General features: G+C 30.7%; 1 protein-coding gene across 1 annotated transcript; it reads right to left on the bottom strand.

Moving 5' to 3' along the window:
- On the bottom strand, nt 13,610-14,338 carry LOC104789537 (MADS-box transcription factor PHERES 2-like). The gene has a single exon (XM_010515218.2). The coding sequence runs from the start codon at nt 14,335-14,337 to the stop codon at nt 13,663-13,665; it is 675 nt and encodes a 224-aa protein (XP_010513520.1). The 5' UTR covers nt 14,338; the 3' UTR covers nt 13,610-13,662.

Here is a 15,625-nt window from a genome sequence, read left to right as displayed (position 1 = left end):
AGGGTGATCCATATGTGTCTAGAGACGAGTGGCGAGACACTTTGGAGGGTGAACAAAATGATGTTGGAGGAGATTGACAAGAACCATTAGAGAGTGATCCATATGATGTTGAGGAAGAACAGCAAGAACCGTTGGGGGTGATCCCTATGATTTCGTGAGAGAGACAAGATCAAGAGAGACTTACGATCAAACGACAAAGAGGTCAAGTTATGAAAGAAGTAATTCGGAAGAATCCTTATACCGAGCCAGAGTAAGGCCAAGGTACAAGAGAGAAAGGGTGTTTAATCATGCTGATGGAGGAAACTCAAGTTATCCGCGATATCATAATCCTGTTTGAAAGCCATCAAATTCCCACCAGAGATTGCCACATACGCGATGAGGGAACCATGAGCCGTATGTACCAGGAGTGTGCCACCGAGGCAGAGGAGGGTACCTGAAAGACCAAGGATTCCAGGAAGTATAGCAAGAGATCCTGTGTTATCCGTATTTCAAAAGATGTTGGCACTTATGCGACAGCAACAAGCTTCGCGCCCTAGTGCATGAGAGTCCCCGAGTTTTCTGGAAATTGTGACGATCATGAGGGATTTGAGAACCGAGTATTTCAAAGGAGGGCCAAGTACGATTGAGGCAGATCAGTGACTGCAAAACTTGGAGAACAACTTTAAAGCAACCTGTTTCCCAAAAGATTACAACAAGGATGTAGCCGAGTACTATCTTAAGAACGATGCGAGTGATTTGTGGACCAGTGTGAAGCGACAGTATGGTTATAGGAATCCAACATGGGAAGATTTTCGAAGAGAGTTTGAAGAAATAGATTTTCCACCAGAGGCGAGAGATAGATTAGAGATGGAGTTCATTACTCTAAAGCAAGGTGATAAGACCATTCGTGAATTCGAGTCAGAGTTCACTCAACTTCGAAAGTATGCGTTCCGAGGACGAGAAGACGAAGCAAGTCTGGTTCGCCACTTCTTACATGCTCTACGACCAGATATTTGTAGTATGCTTGTAGCTGTGACGTACAAACGTGTGGACGAGTTGGCTGAGAGAGCCGTGGACGTGGAGATAGGATTATCAAAGGAGAACAAAGCGAGGAACAAGAATCGAGATAAGTACAAGTGAAGAAGATGCTAAGTGACAGCGTGAATCAAAAAAGAAGTCGATCCAGTCTAGAAGGACAGAGTATAACCTCAAGGAGGGGAGAAGTGGTATGTTACTCATGTGGAGAAGTTGGCCACTATTTCTGAGAGTGCGTGAAAGCGGGACATAATCACCCATCGATGCCACCTCACATCAAATGTCATCAGTGTGGCGAGAGAGGCCATTACAAGGCAGCATGCCCAATGATCTATGCCATAGATTGTTTGGCAAGATAATCTCTCTGGGTTTAAAGCACGATGTGCAAGTTTTGGTATGTAAGTTTTCTTTCTGTATATCCCACATGTTTCTACCTAGAGAGGTTTTGTGATCTACAAAGATTTTCGATCATTAAAATGATTACACGTGAAGACTTGAAGAGTCGGTATAAACCAACCTCCCAGACTTGTTCTTATTGTCTGCACCTCCTTGACTACGACAGCTATGAACACACAGAACATGTTTTCATGTATGATAGTATATTCTGGTTTTGGTACAACATAACTCATAGTTGTTTGACTGATTTGGTACATTATAGTATTTTTGAGTGATTTGGTGCATTATAGCATTTTCCTATGGATGGATATATAATTCATTGCTTTTACATGTTTTGAATATTTTTACTGTGTGTATAAAACAATAAAGATTTGATAAAAATTATAAATCCATATGAATATTGTTGACTTGTATTTCCCATAGTAGTGATCTATATTATATATTTTGAAGATACAATATACAGGGCTGTGCCAAGAGTTACATGGACCAGAAGCAATACTAAAAAAAATGCCTTAATTCAAAACGAAAAGTATCAAAACATGAGATTTACAAACTGGATTTAGAAATTAAACATGAAAAATATTTAGTTTTTCTATTATTTTAACTGAAGAAGAAGAAAAAAAAGGTAAGACATGGCAAAAAATAAGGTGAAAGCTTTAAACAATGGTGATTCTCTTTTTCCTTCTGTAATATAAATAAAATTTTCTATTTAGCCATAACCTAATTAACAAACATAAGAAAATAAGGGCCTTAAAATTCTTTTAAAAATAAAAGGCCAGAAGCCAATGTTTATTTTTTTTTTGTACATAGCCACGGCTCTGACAATATAGCTCTGATCCGTTTCTCTATGGGTCATTACAAAAACATATACATAGAACTTGTCAGATCACTTTTAGGCAATTAAAAGGTTTGTATTAGGCATGTGCTTGAATGATGAAAATTAAGAGATTAGGGTTTTGCATGAATTAAAAACTTGTATTAGAGAATACTACAAGAAAACTTAAGTTTTGTGACCCACAAAATCATCACAAACCTGCAGTATCTAAAACCATGTTTACGAGATTAATTATCATCGGTTGCACTGGGGTCATAAATTTTATGACCAATATGCAATGTTATAAGTCAAAATAACTCATAACGAGTTTAAACGTCGTAGCCTTGACCTAAAAATGGTCGTTAATAAGTCGCAAACTATCATACCAAATAACTCCCAAAAGGGTTGTACATTTTACAACTATTTTGACACTTACCCTTTAGTCATTTATTCCAACGTTATAGTATGACACCCAGGCCCGGCTCAAGTTGTTGTTGGACATGGTGCAAAAAAAAAAAATGATGTTTTTAAGGTGTTAATTGTAGATTTCATAAATTTAGAATCATTTTTATCAAAAATATTAAACTTTGAGGGCTCAAAGCCTTCTAATTTTTTTTTTTAAATAAAACCTGGTGCAAAAACACCGCTTGCACCGCATCAACGCCGGCACTGATGACACCATTGCCACCAAGTTAAGTTGGTAGTTAGGAACTTGAAACTATTTTGTCACCTCTGTGTTTATAATATGTGACTGAATTTGTCTGCAATATGTAACAAATGTGGGGATGATTTGATACTACTAAGTAACTCCTTTTTAATTTGTTTGTCAATATAAAAGCTAAAAAATATGAATTTAAACCTGAATAAATGTGATTATATACATTTGTTCATAATCACAATACCAAACATCAAACATATTTGTTCCACATTCATAATCAAAATACCAACATCAAACAAATTTGTTCCATCATGATCAAAACATGTCACATAAGTTCCAAAAGATTCAATCCAAGAAGATGATTAAAACGAATATAGGAGAGGTAGAGAAAATTGGTGAACTGTTTGTTGTGGTGGTCATTCAATGGCAGGTGTAGTGATTGGTATACTTAAACGACCCGATCAATTTTTTAATTAATAAATAATAAATAATAATAATAATAATAATAATAATAAATATTCTAAACTAGTGGTCTCATACCCACTAGCCGCCTAACCACAATCAAACCAAACAGCAGAAAATAATCAATACCATTAAACTAATAAACAATATTAATTCATAACGAATAAACTAATAATCCAATCATCATAAAACGAAGAACCAGCAATTCTAAACAACATTCTAGGACTCAACTCTAGCAACCTAACAGAAGCCAAACAACAACCAATCGAACCACTAGAACATCCTCCTCTTCATTGCCTTGATTCCACGGTCACACTTTGCCTTTACTTGTACCACAAACACAAATTGAGATGCATGAGTATTTTATAAACACTCAGTGATGCAATCCTCCCATCTATTGGGCTATACACACAAGCAACTCCAACCATCAAACAACAATCAACAACCAAACCAGGTACTGCATCGACCGACACCAACCATGCATCGACAGACACCAATAAGGGTCGCATCGACCGATGCAAGACTAGCCTGCATCGACCGACACTAACATTGCATCGACCGACGCATGCTCGACATTTAACGAAAAACCCTTGTTGCATCGACCGATGGCTCCACATGGCATCGACCAATGCTCCTAGGTCAAATCGTGTCGTCCTCGCATTTGCATCGATCGACACACAAAGTGCATCGATTGACACACATGTCGAGCATCGTTTTCCCCGAGCTTCTCGCCGGATCACCGTTCTTAAACCATCAAAAACTCAATCCCAAGCCACAAGAAAGCTTCACAAAGTCCCAAATATCATTCTAACAAGCCAAACAACACATAAACAAGCAGATCAGAGAAATCTCAAGCTTAGATAAGCCATGGTCATGCACTCACTTTTGCCAAGAAGATTCTGAACCTCAAACAAGAAGATCTACATTCCTAGGAAGCTCCTACAATGACCCCAGCTACAGATCTTGCAAGAACAACCACCAAATTCCAAGAATCTCACCAAGAACACTCAAGAACACTTCCTCTCTTTTCTTTTTCCCAGAAACGGTCAAACTCGGCCAACCCCTCGAGTTTCTGCTTTTATAAGCGATTCCAGGGTTTTCCTAACCCCAAAACGCAATGTTAAACTTAAATTCGTCCACGAAAACTAACATAGCATCGATCGATGCACTATGTGCATGATCGATGCATCCCCTAAACCGGAATTCTGGTTCGCAGATGTTACATATAATGTCTGAGTCAGTAGCTTGAGTAATGCCTAGGCCGTTGACTGGTGTAGTGGCTGGGACGTCGGTTGGTGTAGAGCCTGGGACAGTAGCTGGTATATTGTCTGGGGCGATAGCTGGTGGTGAAACATCCATAAACTCAGCTGACTTAGGATCTATGTTCTTGAAGTATAAGATATGTTGTTCCAAATTTGAGGATCGAGAAAGGGCAAGATTTTGGTCCTCTTACTGTTCATCATCTTACGACAAGCATCTTGAAGTTGCTCTTGCATCTCCAAAAAGGAGGACGAAGAAGAGCTCGCATAATTATAACTTATATATGTCGTGTTTGAGTGTCCTCTCCAATGCTCTAAAAATAGACCTTTCATATATGCAGATTGGACCATGCTTATTGCTTGATATTCCTATAATCCTACTTGTACGTAAGATTTATATATATATATAAATATATTTCTTTTCTTTTCCATGTAAATCATAATTAATATCTATAGAAAAAATACCGTAGAAAATCTATTATCTCATGTTGTATTCTCCGAAAAAAAAAAGTTATAGATACTCGAAGTTGATGAAAGGAAATTTTGATTTACGTATCATTTTAAAAAGTTGAGAAACGTTGCTTCCTAAAGTATTATGAGAATGGTTGCTTAACATGTGTCAGTCTAATATAAGCTAATTTTTCTTTTTAGTTTAAAAAAAAAAAGATATTTAAAAAAGGCCCAAATTTAGGATGATATAGATTCCTTTAGACTAGTACATGATTTAGTGTTTCTTGTCGCAAATCACATCTTAGACACTAAAACTCACAGAGTATTCCTCGACTACGTAGTTGAGAATTTCCTAATAAATATCCTTAAATAGCATACCACATAAAAATGTTTTAGTTTAGGGAAAAAGATAGTCAGCTACATCAACTATACCACAATACATGACCACACATGCGAACTTTAAAAATGTATACTCAACTACATGAAGTATATGTATTGCATGGCCACATATACCAACTATATGATAACATGTGCTCAACATCACGATTATTTTACTCCGGTACATCATTCGTCGGAATTCGGTGTTGACCAATATTGACCGGCGTTGACCAATATTGACCAACAAAAATATTCAAATTTTTTATTTTTAATTTTAGAAACAAAAATAAGAAAATTCTTTTATTGAATTATCTAATGTGTTCAAAAATTAACAAAATGTTTATATTCATTATAAAATTATATTTTGTATATGTTAATTATATTCATCCAGCCTTATAATAGTTAGTTTTTTTTTTGCAAAACTTAATAAAAGTGAAATAAAAAATCATTAATAATATTTTCAGATAATAAAACTTTTATTTTACCATGAGTATATAACTTTTTTGGAATAATTCTAGTGATTTTGACATGTATTGGTTTGGTTCTAAGTATTTTTTATTGTAGAAAATATTTTTGTTGTTGAGAATATTAAATAATATTATATATGTATTTAAATAAATTATGTAAGAAGTTGATGTTTATTAATTAATAATGTTAAAATAATAGGTTTTTTATTTGATTCACTACAACAAGATTTTTTGGTTTGAGTTTAAGTTTTAATATCTTATGAATGATTTTTATTTCAATTTTAATTAAGTTTTGAAATTGAAAAAAAAGTAACTATTATAAAACTGAATGAGTGAAACATAACAATATATCTTTATATTAGATACAAATATATTTTTAATTATAAAATATCATAGACGATTCCTAAATAATTTAATTAAATTTCTTATTTTGGTTTCTTATTAGATGATTCCTAAAGAATTTTGTTATTTTTATTTCTAAATCTTTTTTTTGAATTTTTTTGTAGGTCAACGCCGGTCAATATTAGTCAACACCGGATTTCGATGAACGGTGTACCGGAATAAAATTGTTGTGATGTTGAGCATATGTCATCATATAGTTGGTATATGTGACCATGCAATACATATACTTCATGTAATTGAGTATACATTTCTAAAGTTGGCATGTGTGGTCATGTATTATGGTATAGTTGGTGTAGCTGACCATCTTTCTTCCTTTAGTTTATATTGACATACTATTAGTTGGAAAGCACACTTAGGCTTAAAAAAAAAAAAAATCATATCAAATATCCATGTTGCCAAACAAACCAAATTTCCTACATATTAAAAAAAAATAAACAACATCTTTACATTCCATAATAAGCAGGTTATTATATTTAAATTGTTAGATAATCAAATTACTTTAAAATGAATTTAATCAATTTAAGAAAATCTATAAAAAAACGTAATTTAATCAACTTAAGAAAATATCCATTAATTAATTCCAATTTTTGTGGTTATTCAAAGAAGAAATCTGTTAGACAAGGAAATAAATTATTATATAAAGTTAAAAAAAATATATAAACCGTTAGATTATAAAATTTTTAATACTATTTAACGCGATTTTAGGTAATTTTTTATATCATACATCACCAATTCGGGTACTGATAAAAAAAATAGAAAAGATTAATATCAATATTTTAGAGAAGTAAACAATTTGGTATCCCTAAATAGCTTAACTACCATAAAGTCACAAGTAATATATGGAATAATTAAGTTAAAATCACGTAGCTTGATAATAGATTACCAATAATGCAATAAATCCATTTATAGGAAATTCTTATTCTACATTTAATAACTATCCATAGTAGTTCTTAGCATTATATTTGAGAGATCAGAAAACTAGGAAATCACACAATCGTTTTTTAGAGTTTATTCAGAAATCTTTGAAATTGGATTTTGTGATAACGGATTAGCCATATTCGAATTTTCTAAGCATATTCCACAATCGACTCAAACATTTTATAAATACAGGCGTCGATTCTAAGTTAGTACTCACTCTCAAACCTTCAAAGTTCAAACTTATTCCAAAAATACAAATGGATGCTGATGTGCCGAAGACGTCTACCAATTGATCACAACTTCCGATTATGCAATTNTTTTTTTTTTTTTTTTTTTTTTTTTTTTTTTTTTTTATTGTGATTAGTTTTAATTAGTGTTTGTTCTATGTGTTTAGTTCATAAATCATTCATCCTCATCGTTTTGTTTTCTTTTGTATGTTATAGATGTCTTAATGAAAAAGAGTTTTATGGAACAAACTACTTTCTTATGTTGTTCTTATGAAACTTATTATAATTGTTTATATATTTTTATATATTTATCATGTATGGTTATGTAAGTTAATTACTGTCTATTGTGATTTCTCTAAAGTCTAAACAAACATTAAATATGATCAAATAACAAAATTACTTTTGTTGAAGATAGCTCTCAAAATTAGTTGGTTTTGTATTTCATATGCTTTGATCATATACATCCCTCAAGCTCATGTCTCTCTCAACGGTTCTTACGACATCAAATCAACGTGAACCAAAAAATTATTATCAAGATTTTTTTCTACTCATCGTTTACCTTGCTTCCAACCATAAGAAAGTGCATTGATCAGGATGTCTTTCTATTCACAATCGTAGGCTACGGCTTAATCGTAGCTCTAAAAATAAAATAAAACCTAATTTTCTCATTAACTCTATATTTCCCTATAAATACATATATGATTAAACTCACAAAGTCTCATTACTCAGTCACATTTTTTAGAAAACGATTTATAAAAAAAAACCGAACCTATTTTATTTTTGCCATTAAAATTTTGATGTATGAAATTTTTTGTTATATAATTACTTCGAGGGATTTTAGTCATTTTACATATGATGTTTTATTTTTAGGTGAAATGCACTATATGGGATCGTTTCTTCCAAAAAAATTAACAAGAATGTAATGAAACTTCTGGACTTGGTAGCCAAATTATAAACATGTGGGCCTGGGTTTTAAATTAAACAAAAATAAATATAAAAATATTAAGCTATAATCAAGAGAAATCATTTTTTGGAAATCGTTTACATTTATTTACATTATAATCAAGCTATAATTTTAAAATTGTAGATATGTGAATTTGTTTGATTTGGTTTTATGTTTTGAGATATTTGAGTAAAGACATATCAATTTAATACAATTAAATAAAAACAAATCTTCATTTAGTTTAAATTTTAAAATTTTCTTTAACAAATTTATACTCCATCCGTTTCAAAATATAAGATGTTTTAGAGAAGTTTTTTTGTTTCATAATATAGGATGTTTTCAAGTTTCTATGTAACTTTTAGATTAGTTTAGTATTTTATAATATGCAGTATTGTTTCTGATTGGTTGAACTTGTTAAAAGTAAAGACTTCTTAATCTGCGTGCTTTAGTTAAAACATCTTATATTTTGAAACGGAGGGAGTACTAACTAATTATGATTAGTATATATGGAAATAATAAAACCGTAATTGTATTTATAGCTTTTGTTAATCTACTTTAACACATCTGAATATGTGATTACTAAAATTCTAAATTACACATACACCACAAATTAAATCAAACATAACACTTAAAATTTAAATTATTTAATTTTTGTATTAAACTAAAATCTGTTAAAACTTATTTTATTATATATAAAAAAAGAAAAATTACTACTTATTTTCTTTTCTTTTTAATGTTGTTATCCTTAGATAGAAAAAAATTGGTAGTGATATCTAATTCTCAAAATCTCAATATTTGAGTAAGGGTCAACTTCTAGAGGTGTGAATTTCTACTTTGAGACGATTATTTGAAAATTTTAGGTATTTTTTATAACATGTAAATGGTCTTTTTAATAAAAAAAAAAAAAAAAAAAAATCTGATCTAACAGAAAGATTCGGTATGAAATGGGAACAAGTAATTCAAAAACTAAAGACATTATCTAATAAAAAGTTGGACAAGAAATAGAGCTAAAGAGACGAAAGTATAAAATTTGGATGGTTAAGTTTAATTGTAGCTTTCAAATATCCAATAACTAAATTCAAATGCAACGCTCTATTTATTTCAAATATCGCGACATTAATAATGGGTACGGGAAATATATACACTAGGCTAGATACTTGAAATAAATGAAACTAAAACCGAATCCAAATTTGTTTTGACACTCCTAAACAAACAGTTGGAAATGTTTGGATTAGTTTAGAATAATATACACATCTATATACTTATTTAAGCAACCTTTAAACAAATAACCTTACTCCATGTAAGATATTACAAAAAATGCCACTGTATTTTAATACAAAATATAATAACATAATCTTATTATTAATTTGGTGTAACCTGAAAATGATTATCCAAAAGAATAGTAATTATTAATTTATTAGATTACAAGATATCATTAATCAAAAAAAAATTCGAAATTGTTTAATAAAATAATAATAAAATTATTTCGAAATTATGTAATAAAATAACTAAACGGATTCTATTTATTGTTTCAGAAATTTTAGGAAACAATAATAAACTATTTAGAAAAATTATAAAACTTTAATTTATTTATAAAACTAAGATTAAATATTTACATATCTAAATTATTTTATAAAATATATATTAAAATTAGGATACAACATTGTTTATATTTTTAAAATATATCTATATACTTATTTAAGCTATGTTATTTAAAATTTAACCAGTTCTGATGTGACATATTACGAAAATACTATAATATTTTAATATTCTTATAACTAACAAAAGAAAATATTAGATTTGTTTACAAAATAAGAAAACTCTATTTATTGTTTCATAAATCTTAGGAAATAATAACAAACTATTTAATTGGCTAAAACTTAATTGTTTATACACAATATTCACTATATAAACAATACTAAGTGTATAATGTTGATAATATACATAACCTAATTGTAAATTTCACCTATAAAATTAATATATAACATGTTATACCAATAACTTTAATTTGTGAATTTGGTATGTTAAGATCCCTAAACACGACCACATCAATTTGTAATACCAAATCACGGGTCAATACATGTTTTGTTGGATTTTTTTGGCTTTACCGAATGTATAATTAACGAATTTGATATTGCACCAAACCAAAATAGTAGTACCAACTACGGGTCGAAATCAGAGTATGACCTTAAGTAAATTAAATTTATGATTTTATAAAATGTATAGAATTAATAAATTTTCTACTATTATTTTGTAACAAACAAATCCAAATTTACATAAATATTTCCTCACACTGGTAACATTATTCTACAAAATATTAACGTGTATTTATGAGTCGGGTAATAAAATGGGTAATGAGACGGGTAACAGGACGCTCAAAAATTAAATTAATATCCGATACTCGATCATTATTCACGGATAATATAATTATTAATACCCTTCACTCGACTCTAAAGCTGCGGGTACCTTTTTTGGGACGGATACAACCCGAAAAACGGGTCGAATACGGGTATTGATAGTAGTTTCCAGGCCTACCTATTAATAGTTTAATATGAATCAAAACTCACCATATAGTACTATATTATATAACATGTAAAATGAATGATACAACATAAATATAATATTAACAAATAACAAAATAGAAGAAAAAAATTCTCCACGCTACCAGCGCGGATTATTATCTAGTTATATCACTTATTTAAATTATATCTTAATTTTTTTCTTATATATATTATCCATGCATATCTAAGTAGATGTTTACGTGAAAATTTTCCAATTTTAAAAATTTTTACACAAACATAACTCCGCACATAAGTGCAGGTCCGAATCTAGTTTGATTTAAAATAATCTCTTCAAATTTTTAGTCACTTGACTCTTGGATTTCGCCAAGCCGTTCAGATTTTAAATATTAGGACCAATCTAATACATATCTAGACTTGACTGTATATTTACCAATTTTCATAAGGGAAAATTGATTTAAAAGGACATTTTTTCTTCAATTTGTCCCATTATGCTTTTTTTTTTGAAGTTTGGTAGAGTAGGTTTTAGAATACAGAAAAAATTCAATTATACTCTTAATAACTCAATTATACCCTTAATAACTCAATTAAACTCTTAATTGTAGAAAAAACCAAAATTTCTTTTTTCTGTATTTCTTCTTTTTTGTATACTTCCTAAATTTAATCAAAAAAATACTTTTTTCTTAATCCATTTCCTCAGTTTTTTTTACAAAATCTCGACATTATTCGCCTACCAAAAATAAAAAATCTCGACATTACTCTCTCTCTCTCTCAGGAGATATCGACACCCTTTTGTAAACCACCGGCGAGAATCGACGACTCCGGTAGCTTCTCCCACCGGCGAGAATCGACGACTCCGGTAGCTTCTCCCACAAGCGTAGGCAAATGTTGAAAAACCTTTAACAAAATCGATTCAAAATGTTTAATGTTTTCAGAACACGTTTTCTAAACATGTTAGAACGTAATCTTAAGAATATATATGATTAGCATAATTTCGGGATTACGTAAATATTTTGTTTCCTTAAATTTCGGATTCAGTTTCTAAATTATGGAGAACATAGAGTAAAGTGTAGAATTAGTGTTCTAATTTTCGCAGGACACATGATAAAATGTAGATTTCATATTCTGACTTCAGTAGAATATGTATAAAGTGAAGAAAACAAATTCTAAAATTTGTAGAATATAGAGTTATGTGTAGAATATATATTCTAATTTCTGTAGAACACATACAAAATCCGACTTCTAAAAGTTTTAGAAGATATATTGATTCTAAAGTTTTCAGAACAAGTAGAGTGCGAAGAATTTGTAATCTACATTATTTAGAACATGTATAGTATGTAGAATTTATAATCTAATATCTTCAGAATATATACAATTAGTAGAAAATGTATTCTAAATGTTGCAGAATATTTTTTTTTTTTTAATGTTAAAACATNCTCTCTCTCTCAGGAGATATCGACACCCTTTTGTAAACCACCGGCGAGAATCGACGACTCCGGTAGCTTCTCCCACCGGCGAGAGTCGACGACTCCGGTAGCTTCTCCCACAAGCGTAGGAAAATGTTGAAAAACCTTTAACAAAATCGATTAAAAATGTTTAATGTTTTCAGAACACGTTTTCTAAACATGTTAGAACGTAATCTTAAGAATATATATGATTAGCATAATTTCGGGATTACGTAAATATTTTGTTTCCTTAAATTTCGGATTCAGTTTCTAAATTATGGAGAACATAGAGTAAAGTGTAGAATTAGTGTTCTAATTTTCGCAGGACACATGATAAAATGTAGATTTCATATTCTGACTTCAGTAGAATATGTATAAAGTGAAGAAAACAAATTCTAAAATTTGTAGAATATAGAGTTATGTGTAGAATATATATTCTAATTTCTGTAGAACACATGCAAAATCCGACTTCTAAAAGTTTTAGAAGATATATTGATTCTAAAGTTTTCAGAACAAGTAGAGTGCGAAGAATTTGTAATCTACATTATTTAGAACATGTATAGTATGTAGAATTTATAATCTAATATCTTCAGAATATATACAATTAGTAGAAAATGTATTCTAAATGTTGCAGAATATTTTTTTTTTTTTAATGTTAAAACATCAATTTTTCATCAAAAACACCTTATGGCAACCTATTTCTTATTTCTAGAATTTGTTTTTAGGTGACAGAAATTTTAAAATTGCTTAAAAGTTAGTTTCATTTTTTAAAGGGTAATTTAGGCATAATGACAAATTTAGCGTAGAAGGCATAATGGGACAAATTGAAGAAAAAATGTCCTTTTAAATCAAATTCCCCTTTTCATAAATAGTGGACAAAGCTAATACCACTTCGAATGTGGAGTGGTTCGAAGGAAGATCATAAACACAAAATTTAGGTTAAGATCTTATTCATTAATTAAAAGGCAAATTATTTGATTAACTTTAAAATTGGTTAGAAAGTTCTACAAAGACTTTTCTCATTCGCAAGTCTACTGATTTCTCTTGGAATCCATGATGTGAGTACGTTTTTGGTGTCTTTTAACTTGTTAAAACTATTGTGTTTAGTAATCAAAATAACTAAACTTTACCACGCAGACACATCAGCTAGTAATCAAAATAACATAATAATATATTTAAAGGCAAAACCTTTAAATATTACAGCAATTAACGGAAAAAGAAGACATCATATATGAATTTTGTCTTCTGAAATGGAAATAAAACACAAAATGCAAACAATGAATCACTTCACTCGGAATAAATCCCATAGACTAAAGCTTCTTGGTGTTGTTAGGAGCAGAAACATCAGCATCAGCAATGGTGAGGGCAGCGAGACGAGCGGTTACAGGTTCTTGGTGATTGTTTTCCATGGAGAGAATGTCCTCATGCTCTTCAACGTTAGGATTTTGATTCAAATTGATTGGGGCAGCTGCATCCGCAATAAGAGGAGGTAAAGATGAAGAAGACTCACCGTTCTTAGTAAGGATCTCAATCTTGTGAGTAATAACATTGAGATACTTATCAACAAAAGATTTCAAATCTCGCTTATCCCTTCCATCAAGATGATGCGCCTCCATCTTCCCTTCGAGACAACCAAACATAAATTCTTTAATCTGAGAATTTCGGTTCTCCTCACGCAGCTTATTCAAATGCTCATTTTCTTTGGCGATACTTTGACGTACAAAAGTCTCTTGATCCACCATATTCTTGGTCCGCTCTCTCACCGAACACTCCATGAAATTTGACACTACTTCTTCAACACCTTCCCTTGATGGCCAAACCTCCGGAGTTGATTGGTACGGACTATAGACGACCGCACATGCTTTGACATCACAAAGAGTCGCCAGCTCGTCAACTTTCTTCAGCAGTCCTTCTTTTCTCTTCAGGAATGTTTTTCTCCTCGTCGTTGCATTTTCTATGAGCGACAACTTCACCTTCTTCCTCATATCTATTATCTTTGTTATGTGTAAGTGTGATTCCTTTCTATGAAGATTGTTTATATAATAAATAAAAGGTGATTTTACATATTAGGAATTTCTTATTTCTTTGTTGGACTAATTAATTTTCAATTTTACTAAAATGGCAGGATATCTTATAAGTTTTACCCTTACATATGTGTAGGCATGTGATTGAGTATAAAATGATAAGATTTAACTTTAGAGATAACTCTTGCATATATTATACCTTATAAAGGCATAATAAAGATAAGATATGTAGGCAAAATAGTGTATTTCCATATGTAAATTGTTATCTCTAATTTAGGAAGTCCATTTGAGGGGAAAAAATTACATCAAAAGTAACTTGAGATATAGATTCAACTTATACTTTTTCTGGTTATTATTATTTTATATCAGTATTAATATATTTAATAGGAAACATATTTTTTTAAAAATTACAGCTAATATTAGTATGATAGAAAGTAATAATTCAAATAAAAGTGACAAGCTGGCACGGCGTGCTAGAACCGAGTCACATCAAGTTACCTTTGTAAACTTTTTCCCTACCAATTGGCTCGTTTGAGCTGATCTTGTATCTTGCTGTCAAAAAAAAAAAAATAATTCAAATAAAAGTATAGGTAAAATTGTATATTTCAAAAATCTGGTTTAGGACATCTTATCGGCCATAACCCACTACAAGAAAACCTGCGTTTAACGACTACCAATTGTGACTCTTTATTCAGTCGCAAAAAATTGCTACCACTTAGCGATTCATTTACGACTGTTTCCTGACTAAATTTACAGAAGAAGCAAAACAGTCGCACATTTACGATGGAAATATTATAGTCGCAAAACAATCGCATTTTGAGACTGTTCAGTGACAGTAATTTATAAAAAACAAAGAGTCACAAATTAGCATCTATTTTGCAACGTATACTCCGTTCACAAGTTTATTTATTGATAACTTACTAACTCCTATTTTTTGCGACGAAGGTGCTACGACATGTGCGACTTATTTGCAACTTCTTTTGCGACTGTTTAGCGTCTAACACATGAATTAGATACTGGTTTGCGACTCCTTAGTAACTCTCGATTTGTTGAATTTGAAATTTCACATTAGAGAAATGTTAACATGTTTCTATACACATTTCCACTTTAAATTGATCAATATCAGTCATATAAAATTTGTCAAAGCTTTCCATTTTAGTATTTCGACACAAAAATTTCATAATATCTAAATCATTGTAAAGAGTATACATGTTATTTCATAAGAAGGTTTGTAATTTTATGAAAATTG

The sequence above is a fragment of the Camelina sativa genome, chromosome 5, assembly GCF_000633955.1.
Source record: "Camelina sativa cultivar DH55 chromosome 5, Cs, whole genome shotgun sequence".
NCBI lineage: Eukaryota > Viridiplantae > Streptophyta > Magnoliopsida > Brassicales > Brassicaceae > Camelina > Camelina sativa.
This window is presented reverse-complemented; position numbering and strand designations above follow the sequence as displayed.

Excerpts from the sequence above, each read along its gene's own strand:
- LOC104789537 (XM_010515218.2), bottom strand. The coding sequence starts at position 14,337 with ATGAGGAAGAAGGTGAAGTTGTCGCTCATAGAAAATGCAACGACGAGG.